Raw genomic sequence first — 11,367 nt, 5'->3', positions numbered from 1 at the left:
CACCCTCGTGTGCTCATCGGCGGTACTACGCCGTTTTGGACCAATTGTTATTGTCATCGTTCATTTTTGTTCTATCACATGTCATAGCCTCAGCCTGGTCTCATGTCATCTGTAATGTCCCTGCCTGTGTCCTTGTCCTGTTGTATTCATTGTGTACATTCTTATGTCCTAGTCGTATTCATATTCATGTTAGTCTACTCCTCATGTATTCTTTGTGTTAGTGTTCTGTGTCCTAGCCTGTCAGCCCAGCTGTTTCTTGTCAGTCTAATTAGTCCTCTATATATTCATGCCGCCCCCTGTATACCAGTGTCGCGCCATTGTTTTGTCTCCTGTGCCAGTACCTTCCCGTGCTGTTCTGCCTACCTTGTGTTCCCCTCGTGAAAACCCTTGTTATCCTGTATTTCCTTGTGAGTCCGTTCCCGTATTTCTAGTTCATGTTTTCCAGCTTTGCTGATGTTTGGTTTCCTGTGTTTTCAAGTTCGGTTTTGTTTTCCCCTGTAATGTTCCCGGTTTACTGCTACTCCAGTAAAACTTGCCAATTACAACGTCGACTCGTGCCTCGTCTCTCTCACCCTCCACTGTCCAGCATTTGGGTTCTACACATCTCCCCTAGCCACAAACCCCAACAGTTGCAAAGAAAATGTTCCAATTGTATTAAATTGACAGTAATGTTGTGATATTAATAGACAGTAATGTTGTGATATTATTGAACAGTAATATTGTGATATGAATGAACAGTAAGCGATATTAACTAACAGTAATGTTGTGGTATTAATCAACAGTAATGTTGTAATATTAACAGTAATATAATTATTATTATTAATTATCAGCTCTGCAGTCACCCTAGAACTAACAGTGTTGTATTACAAGTTACAACACATCACTTATTCCAATTAGGATACTAATTAGAATATGCCTACATTCTAATTAGAGACCGTAGGGTTTAAACTTAATGGTTGACAATAAAGGTGCTACTATTTAGCTACTAAGGTGCTACTATTTTTTTCCCCTTTTCTTGTTGCTTTTCATGTGACTATTTTCTCTTCTTAAAAGGTTACTTATTGACAAAAGGAGTTGTACATAAAGACGTTATTAATGGGCAGGTCCAAAGCGGTTACTGTAGTATTGTGTTTAGCCTACTGGGTTTACTGAAAAAGGCAGACAGGGAAGGGAGAGAGAGAGAGAGAGGGAGAGAGACAGAGATATATATTAGGGGTGTAACGGTACATATCTGGAGCCCAGATTGAAGGTCCAGAATTTCACCAGCGACGGTGAGTTTCAGTATAACTGTAAAGATTCAGCCCAGAGATGTATCTTATCCTAGTGTGGAAATAAATGTACCATAGTATCTTATAAATGTACCATAGTATCATATAAATGTACCATAGTATCTTATAAATGTACCATAGTACCAAAAGATGCTCTGAAATAAATTTACCATAGTACCAAAAGATTCTCTGAAATAAATGTACCATAGTATCTTATAAATGTACCATAGTATCTCATAAATGTACCATAGTACCAAAAGATGCTCTGAAATAAATGTACCATAGTACCAAACGATGCTCTGAAATAAATGTACCATAGGACCAAAATTGGGATTCTACATGGGGGAAATACCCTGAAATCAATAATAGAAAATGAGGTGGTCAGTCTCTCCACTTATTGGGCCTCTTTTATCAAGCAACATACACAAATAAAATTACTTAAAGGGGAACTATCTTATAAATGGCCTTTTTGAGTGTTTAGCATTGTTTCCTAGCTATGTGAACTTATATTAATATGATCTATGTCTAAAAATTCTCATATTGGCGCATTCTTCCAATTCTCCTCTCACAATATTCACCCTCACTGAACTGAGTCGTTTGAAAATGTGCCTATATGTGATGTCATATAGTCACTGCTGCATGTTAATGTGGCTCCTCAGGCACCAGCACCTGCACCCCAGTCCACATCAGCTCAAAACGGCTCGAGATCTTGAGGTAGAAAAATGCTGTTTTTGAGGACTTGATTAGAAATACAAAACAATGAATAAAAAAAATATATATATTACAGAGGTGTTCCATAGACTCACAGGAATTGTGTAAAAGTGCCCAAATAGTGAAAGAAATAGTAAAATAGTTCCCCTTTAAATTTACACTCGCAATCATTTCCACCTTTTAAATTAGATTGTAATAAGTTGGTTACAGTTGACATATTTCTTGTGTGTTTAGGGACAATATTTTATAAACCATCTGACATTGATGAATGAGGCCTGTTGTATAGTGTCCTGCTTCTTATACTAACATGAGACTCTGTCTTATAGACGTTAGAAACAAACCTTCATGCCCAGAGTCAGTCTTAAGTGAAGATGATTCTACCTGCCCCCTGGTTCTACTTGCTCTTCAAGACTCCATCCACGCTGGTCAATTCATAACCTCACACATCTACAGTCAGACCTGAACAGACTATGTTGCAGGGTCTGCAATCTCTGGACCTAAAGATGTCCCTGACTGACTCCCAGGGACTGATCAGGAGAGTCTCTACTCCTTCCACCGCCCAGCAGCACGAACACCCAACTGGCTACGAGGCTCACACTGAATTAACATTCAGTCTTATCTATTGGGGGGGGGGGGGGTGCCTTCCCCCTTCATCGGGCGATGCCATAGCTAGCATACTCGTCGTCATCATAGTCATCATCACAATAGGCCCATCAATCGTCCTTATTGATCACCAACACTACACAGAGAATTGCAATAACAATCGCTTGCCTACCTTTCTGTTCATTTGTCTGAAACAGCCATGTTCTCCCTCTTCTCCGTCCTCCAAGGGTCTTCACCACTGATCTATATTCTGCAGTCCTGCTGTATTCCATTTGATAATCCTTAACCTATCGCTGTATACAAACATACCGTGTTCGAGCCAATCGGCAATACCAACTGAGTCACGTGACTAAGTTGCCCACTACCTGCGCGAGCTGCTGCGCTAAAAGAATACAATACAAGAATACATACTCCCCTGACTAAAAGTATAACAGGGCTCTATGGAGAAACCATGACACTCTCCTGACTAAAAGTATAACGGAGCTCTATGGAGAAACCATGACACCCCCCTGACTAAAAGTATAATGGGGCTCTATGGAGAAACCATGACACTCCCCTGACTAAAAGTATAATGGGGCTCTATGGAGAAACCATGACACTCCCCTGACTAAAAGTATAACGGGGCTCTATGGAGAAACCATGACACTCTCCTGACTAAAAGTATAACTGGGCTCTATGGAGAAACCATGACACTCTCCTGACTAAAAGTATATGGAGAAACCATGACACTCCCCTGACTAAAAGTATAACGTGGCTCTATGGAGAAACCATGACACTCCCCTGACTAAAAGTATAACAGGGCTCTATGGAGAAACCATGACACTCCCCTGACTAAAAGTATAACAGGGCTCTATGGAGAAACCATGACACTCCCCTGACTAAAAGTATAATGGGGCACTATGGAGAAACCATGACACTCCCCTGACTAAAAGTATAATTCGGCTCTATGGAGAAACCATGACACTCCCCTGACTAAAAGTATAACGTGGCTCTATGGAGAAACCATGACACTCCCCTGACTAAAAGTATAACAGGGCTCTATGGAGAAACCATGACACTCTCCTGACTAAAAGTATAACGGAGCTCTATGGAGAAACCATGACACCCCCCTGACTAAAAGTATAATGGGGCTCTATGGAGAAACCATGACACTCCCCTGACTAAAAGTATAATGGGGCTCTATGGAGAAACCATGACACTCCCCTGACTAAAAGTATAACAGGGCTCTATGGAGAAACCATGACACTCTCCTGACTAAAAGTATAACTGGGCTCTATGGAGAAATCATGACACTCCCCTGAATAAAAGTATATGGAGAAACCATGACACTCCCCTGACTAAAAGTATAATGGGGCTCTATGGAGAAACCATGACACTCCCGACTAAAAGTATAACAGGGCTCTATGGAGAAACCATGACACTCTCCCTGACTAAAAGTATAACGGGGCTCTATGGAGAAACCATGACACCCCCCTGACTAAAAGTATAACAGGGCTCTATGGAGAAACCATGACACTCCCCTGACTAAAAGTATAACAGGGCTCTATGGAGAAACCATGACACTCCCCTGACTAAAAGTATAACAGGGCTCTATGGAGAAACCATGACACTCCCCTGACTAAAAGTATAACAGGGCTCTATGGAGAAACCATGACACTCCCCTGACTAAAAGTATAACGGGGCTCTATGGAGAAACCATGACACTCCCCTGACTAAAAGTAGTTTCAAACTAAAACGGCTGGATGTCATTTAGCCAAATCAGCACGGCTGTGAGTCTTTCAACTTTTACATAATCTAGCTTTGGCATGGATTGATTGTTTAGATCACTAGCGTGGCTAACAAATGCAAATATATTGTAGTTCGCCCCGTTGTTCTGACCAGGATTACGTTCCTCTGCCTTCTTGATGCGTGCGCACACTGCAGTCTGACGTGGACAGCGAACAGGTCTATGGTCAGCCTTGATTCTCTGAAACCACTTTGGCTACAGTCCCACTGGTTTTCTTGCCTACTTCACACAGTCAGCACTGCAGTAGTTCACATCTCAATCTCTGTGTTCAGGTCACCGTCTGCCTGACTCCTATTGTTTTCTTCATCTGATTTATATATATGCCACATTTACCCAAAATTAGTCTTCCATGCCTCCTTAAAACAAGCGATTTATGCATAACTTCTAATAACTCTTACATGGTCTTACACAACATATAAACACACTATTATAGTGACAGATTATTACAGTGAGCATCCTGTTAAATGAAACTCTGGGAACACCGTTGTTGACATGATAACAGGATTAGTATCCGACTCTCCAGGTATCCAGGTCCTGCTGACTTGGTCTTGTTTTCAGGAACCGTTTGAAAGACGTTCACCAGGAGGAACACTATGTTCTATTTTGAAATCTATTAATAAAAAAAATATGCCAGTCGTATGGACCGTTTCATCTTCACAACATAAACGTTCTGAATGGACCCGAGTCCATTTCCTGTTGCAATGGAACTGACAGGAAATACACAAACTCTTCCCTAGCAACAGGATTCCAGTGAAAGTCTATAAAAAACCATGGGGGGGGGGGGTGATCATCTTGACGCTGGGCTGTGGTGGTGATTAGTGTAATTGGGCAGTGTGGTAACCATGACAACACAAGTGTGTGTGGCTGAGAAACTCCAAACAAAAACAGGAAGTTGAATAGTATCTCTCTTACAGAAGGGGGATCCATCGTCCAAATCTAGAATCGCTTTGGGATTTTCTTTTTTAATGTGTATTTATTTAGAGGCAAAGAAAATGTGACACACTAGAAGAATGGATCCAGAAATCAAGCTGCTTCAGCTCAATGGAAGTCAATGTGATGCCAGTTGTACTAAATGTGCCACACACATCTGTCTCTCCCTCTGTCTGTATTAATAATTTCTGATGGGCCTATGTCAAACTGCCAGAGTGAGTTATCAGCCTTAGGTCTCTTGCTCAGTGCTACTAAAGTACTTTCACTTTACGTTCAGTTGGACCACTAGCAAACCACTGTCCTGATTTGTATTATTATCATTATTTTAGTCCTGGCGTTTGTCACTCTGTGCAGATTAACTGAATGTGTGTGGTACCTCTTAAATTTTTTATGCCTGGGCAGATTCCGCTGCATTGTGCATCATTTGATGGATGGATGGATGAGTGATCTACAAAAAGGGAACAATTGTGGCGTAGAGCTGGGTTTTGTGCAATGTTGTAATTCAATGACCGATAGGATACTTGACTTTGTTTAGCTATTGAACAAAAGGTTAATTCACCACCAATGTGAAAAAAACAATCCCATTCCAATAAATCAGATGTTTTTGTACCGACTTTGTGTTTTGTTACATCTTTAGATTAGACTACTGAGTAATAATCAGATGTATGTACAGAGTTGTCTGTTGTACAGACTGTGGTAGTAAGTCATCCGTGACAATAAGATAAGATATTCCTTTATTGATCCTGTTGGGGAAATTCAGGCATCATAGCAGGATGGGGGAGGTGCAGGTAGTAAAAACAAGCAGTGTAAACAATATAACAAGTGAATATAATTAACTATCTAACTAACTGAAATATACAGTATAACCCTAACACAGTACATAAGGTGCAGTATTGCTAAGGACACTTCAACACGCTGCCCGGGAGGAGCGGGATTCTAACCGGAAACCTCCGGATTACCAGACGACTGCTCTACCTCCCGAGCCACTGTCGCCCCATATTATTAGCATATCATACATTCTAATGAGAATGTTTCAAAGTTTGGATCAATTCACTTTTTAATTCAAGATGTAGATTTTATTTAAAATATTGTACAAGTTCCATCATGAAAAGGTTTTACTATCCAACCTAATGACAAGTACGTGTGAATGGATGTTCTATCATCATAATTATGAATTAGATGATTAGAATTATATTTAATATTTATTAACTTGACCTTCTCTCCCCAGCAACCTCCTGCAAAGCCTCACCTTCCCTCCTTTTTCTACCTTTTTTACCCTACCCTCCAATCTCCCCCCAATCCCATTCAATCTTGTTTGCTGCATCTCAAATGTATCCCCTTGCCCCACTTTGCCTTTTATGTCTCTGTCTGTGTTTGTCTATTGTATGTTTGTTTTTGTTTTGCTGCCATTTTGGCCAGGTCTTGCTCGAAAAAGAGATCATTGATCTCAAGTGACTACCTGGTAAAATAAAGGTTAAATAAATGTGTGTTCACTCTTATACCATGACATATTGTCCCAGGAACATCCACACCATCTGTCTCACTCCTCAGAGCGACAGAAACGCAACAGTTGTCAATGAAAACCATGTCTATGCTAGTACTGCTTCTCTCTCACAGAGGCTTCTGTGCAGGTCAAAAGCTCTTGGTAGTAGTTTTTCATTTCAAAAGAACTACCAAATATTACTACCGCTATTATTGTTGATGGACTGATAGCTGTAATGACGTACTGAAGCGTTTCCCACACTGGTCACAATAGTAGACCTTCTTCCCTGTGTTGTGTATCATCAGTTTGGATGGTTTTAAATTCCTGCTACATTAGTTTAACACTTTAAGGACCAGCCACGAGTTTATACGTGTTACGGTGCCATGCGTTGTGGACCAGAGCCACGAGTTAACTCGTGGCGAGTTATTGTTTTATTCCATATTAATAACGCTATTAATGTCCCTGATCGACTTGCAGGACCTACCTGCATATTTGATTTTCGAAAAACATGCAATACCGGCCAGATCCGCTTAGGGGCGCCATCGCTCCACTGCAGTATCATCGCTCCACTGCAGTATCACTTCATGTGAAGTTTTCCCCACAGTGGTATAGTTTCTCTCCTGTGTGAATGACGTTGATATAATTTCAGGAGCATCATTATGAGTGTAACTCTTCTAATACTGGTCACAGCAGTAGGGTTTATCTCATAAGAATGTGTGGTGAATTGACACCGTGAATTGACAGGTTTGACATTTCCCTGAATCTTCTCTCCCAAGTGAATTTTCTCATGTTTACTCAAATATGCGAATGTTCTGAATCTCTTATCACACTAACCACAATGAATTCTATGGTGTGTTTTCAGACTACTCTGTTGTCTAAAGCTCTTCCCACACTGGTGACAGAAGTAGGGCTTTTCTCCTGTGTGAATTCTCTGGTGTGTTTTCAGATTATGTTGAAGACTAAAGCTCTTCCCACACTGGTCACAGAAGTAGAGCTTTTCTCCTGTGTGAATTATGTGGTGTGATTGCAGATTATCCAGCCGACTAAAGCTCTTCTCACACTGGTCACAGGAGTAGGGCTTCTCTCCTGTGTGAATTATCTGGTGTCTTTTTAGATGAGACAGTCGAATAAAGCTCTTCTCACACTGGTGACAGAAGTAGGGCTTTTGTCCTGTGTGAATTCTCTGATGTGTTTTCAGACTACACGGTCGACTAAAGCTCTTCTCACACTGGTGACAGAAGTAGGGCTTTTGTCCTGTGTGAATTATCTGGTGTCTTTGCAGAGTATGTTGAAGACTAAAGCTCTTCCCACACTGGTCACAGGAGTAGGGATTTTCTCCTGTGTGAATTATCTGGTGTGATTGCAGATTATGTTGTTGTCTAAAGCTCTTCCCACACTGGTCACAGGAGTAGGGCTTCTCTCCTGTGTGAATTATCTGGTGTCTTTTCAGACTAGACAGTTGACTAAAGCTCTTCCCACACTGGTCACAGGCGTAGGGCTTTTCTTCTGTGTGAATTCTCTGGTGTGTTTTTAGATGAGACAGTTGACTAAAGCTCTTTCCACACTGGTCACAGGAGTAGGGCTTCTCTCCTGTGTGAACTCTCTGGTGCCTTTTCAGATCACGTGGCTGACGAAAGCTCTTCCCACACTGGTAGTGGTCACAGGAATAGAGTTTCTTTCCTGTGTGAATGTGCTGGTGTTTATTGAGATTCATCTTTGAACTGAAGCTTTTTCCACACTGGTCACAGCAGAGACCTTTTCTTCCATTCAAGCCTCTTGGTTTCTTCCCAGGCCTGACAGGACAGCTATCTGGATGGAGATAGTGATGGAGAAGAGTGTCAGAGAAAGGAGAGATTTGGTGATTTTATTCAGCTTAATTTCCATGTAAGAGGTTTATAATGGTATGTAGCTGGGTATTATAGTTTAAGAACAGTGTAGTCCAGAGTCGTCTACAGTTCTAGACTCAACGCCCACTTTGAAGTCCCCAACACCAACCAACAGAGAGGGGTTCTGACCACGGAGCGCACGCAGGACTCACTACTCACTGTGACAACGGCAGAGGCACGTGCGGTTCTGAGCAGAACAAACCCATGGAAGGCAGCCGGCCCAGACAACATCCCCGGCCGTGCCCTCAGGGTCTATTCATCAGAACTGGCTGACGCACTTGCTGACAAAGCCAACTTGTCACTAGGACAAGCTATTGTGCCCACCTGCTTCAAGACCACCACCCTCGTGCCCCTGCCAAAGAAAAACACTGTAACCTGTCTGAATGACTATCGTCCCATTGCACTCACCCCAATAGTGATGAAGTGTTTCGAGAGGATAGTCATGTCACACATCAAGGAGACCATCCCAGACACACTGGACCCTCTGCAGTTTGCGTACCGTCAGAACCGGTCCACGGAGGATAAGGGCTGCACGATTTTGGGAAATAATCTAATTACGATTTCGATTAAATTAGCAAAATAATAATAATGAAAGCAGCCAAACATTTTCTTTTTACCTGGGAATCGATACCGGCAGGGCTCGAGACTAACAACATCCCGTCGTCCCCTGGACTATCAAATATTTATTTGTGACAAACACAAATCCTCTCCGGGACGCAGTGGGGACGAATAGGATTTATTTGGAAAATGTCAACTGCGCCGACTGTCAGTGCGCATATCACTGCACTGGCAAACGGTGCGCGTCTTCTGAGTGCTCGCTTTGACAGTGCCACGAGACCACTGCACAAGACCCACGGACATATAGAATGTTTAATAAAAGTTCCCGCGGTAGGCTACTGCCTATCAGTCAAGGGAGCACTCGCAAACAGATAACGTTAAACACAGCAGAAGATGGAAAACAGACGGACCAACCAACGGGGAACTGCATCCAACCCTAGTACAACCCTCGAGTCTAAGGTAAGGACACATTTAAATCACAGAGGAGTATGTTAGTCTATTGGAACTGTATACAGTAGTTAGCGTTTATAGCTGCTTGCTAGCTAACGTTAGCCCTGTGTGTGCTCAAAGCTAGCGTTTTAGCCATATAGCTGCTTGCTAGCTAACGTTAGCCCCGTGTGTGTGTGCTCAAAGCAGCCCGCCCCATATAGGGGTATCTGTTATATTGACAAGGCTTGACAACCGAGGTTCAAAGTTAACTTCAAATTTATTGGCTGTTGGTTTACATGTCGGACTCTAGCTCATATCTATGCTCTAGCTTACAACTGTGTGTCTTGACTTCCTGCCTGGTGTGACATCATCACACAACTACGGAATGCACTAGGCTCAAAATCTATGCTGCCACCGAAAATGTTCAGTTTGGAATAAATATGGCTGAATGAACACACTTGTATTCCTTTCAGTATCCATGAAATTGGACACTTAGATATGTCAGATGATTTCTGTACTTTTCACTACATGTTTTATTACTTCTTAAACTATCCTATCAGTCCTTAAAATAATAGAGTTGCAAATATCCATAATAATCTACAAGACATCATTAACTTAACACTAACAATATATATATACTATATTTGATTCTTGCTCTCATTCATCACACACACACACACACACACACACACACACACACACACACACACACACATACAATAAAATAAGAAAGGTGTTTCAAAATGTGTTGTTTTGTTGTTACCTGTTGATATAATGTGCCTATTGTTCAAATAAATAATTATTTCAAATAAATCTTTTTATTTCCTAATCATTTGTATGGTGTCTTTATGGCAATAATAACTATAGACGGAAAAACCAAAGTAAAGATACGACATTTAGATTTTTTTGGGCGGTTTACATTCACTTTGGGACGGTAACAATTGTATTTTGGGACGGTTCCCGGACGACGGTGGTGAAAAAAGTTAGTCTGGAGCCCTGGATACCGGTACCCAATATATCGATCTATTATCAATGATCCAATAGGATCGATGCAACGTAAAAAGAGTGGTTCATATTGCGATACTCTTAATTATTTTTTAAATGCCGTGGCCAGTCGTATCCGCCCAGCAGCACAGCAGTAGCATGTGAAATGCCGTGAAGAGGGCTACAGTGTGCCTATTTTGGGACCCGAAATAAGTCAATGCTGTTTTTTCCCGCCATGGGTTAAATGCATCTAACATGCGTTGCATCCTCGCCATTCCTTTATGCCCACGTCGTGTTAACACTTTGAATGCCCAAACCGAGTTTTCTCTGGTTTACCCCCCGTGGGTTGAATGCCCATAACGAGAACAATCGTTTTTTTTTTAATTAGCTATTTTGAATTCATATTTCATCAACCGAGTCTACCGTTGGTAAATCAGCCACCCCAGGCGCTCAGATGTGAAAAAAGCGCCCCCTATCGTCTCCCAGATGGTAATTCACCCTTTTGGATTGGACTCAATGAAAAAGCATGAGAAAAAAATACCCGGACTCCACATTTTACTTCTCACGCATGTAACCGGGGTCGATCAGCTTCATGCTGGACCCTCAGCACGGCGTGGTTACTGTGTTTTACAGTACGTAGCATTGGATCAATAAAAGGATCGATTTTCGGAATGGCGATCAGGAATTGGAATAATCCATTTGGATACCATCTGATCTCAGGTAAGGAAT

The 11,367-nt window shown here is 41.7% G+C and overlaps 1 protein-coding gene across 1 annotated transcript in view; it reads right to left on the bottom strand.

Annotated features, from left to right (window-relative positions):
• Positions 1 to 6,620: 6,620 nt before the first annotated feature.
• Positions 6,621 to 11,367, bottom strand: part of LOC311246338 (uncharacterized protein) — a 39,379-nt gene continuing 34,632 nt past the window's right edge. The window contains exon 3 of the mRNA XM_084336488.1: positions 6,621 to 8,590. Within this exon, the coding sequence (XP_084192614.1) occupies positions 7,611 to 8,590 (980 nt within the window). The 3' untranslated portion in view covers positions 6,621 to 7,610. The remainder of the gene's footprint in view (positions 8,591 to 11,367) is intronic.

The sequence above is a fragment of the Notolepis coatsorum genome (assembly GCF_963971535.1).
Source record: "Notolepis coatsorum genome assembly, chromosome: 19".
NCBI lineage: Eukaryota > Metazoa > Chordata > Actinopteri > Aulopiformes > Paralepididae > Notolepis > Notolepis coatsorum.
This window is presented reverse-complemented; position numbering and strand designations above follow the sequence as displayed.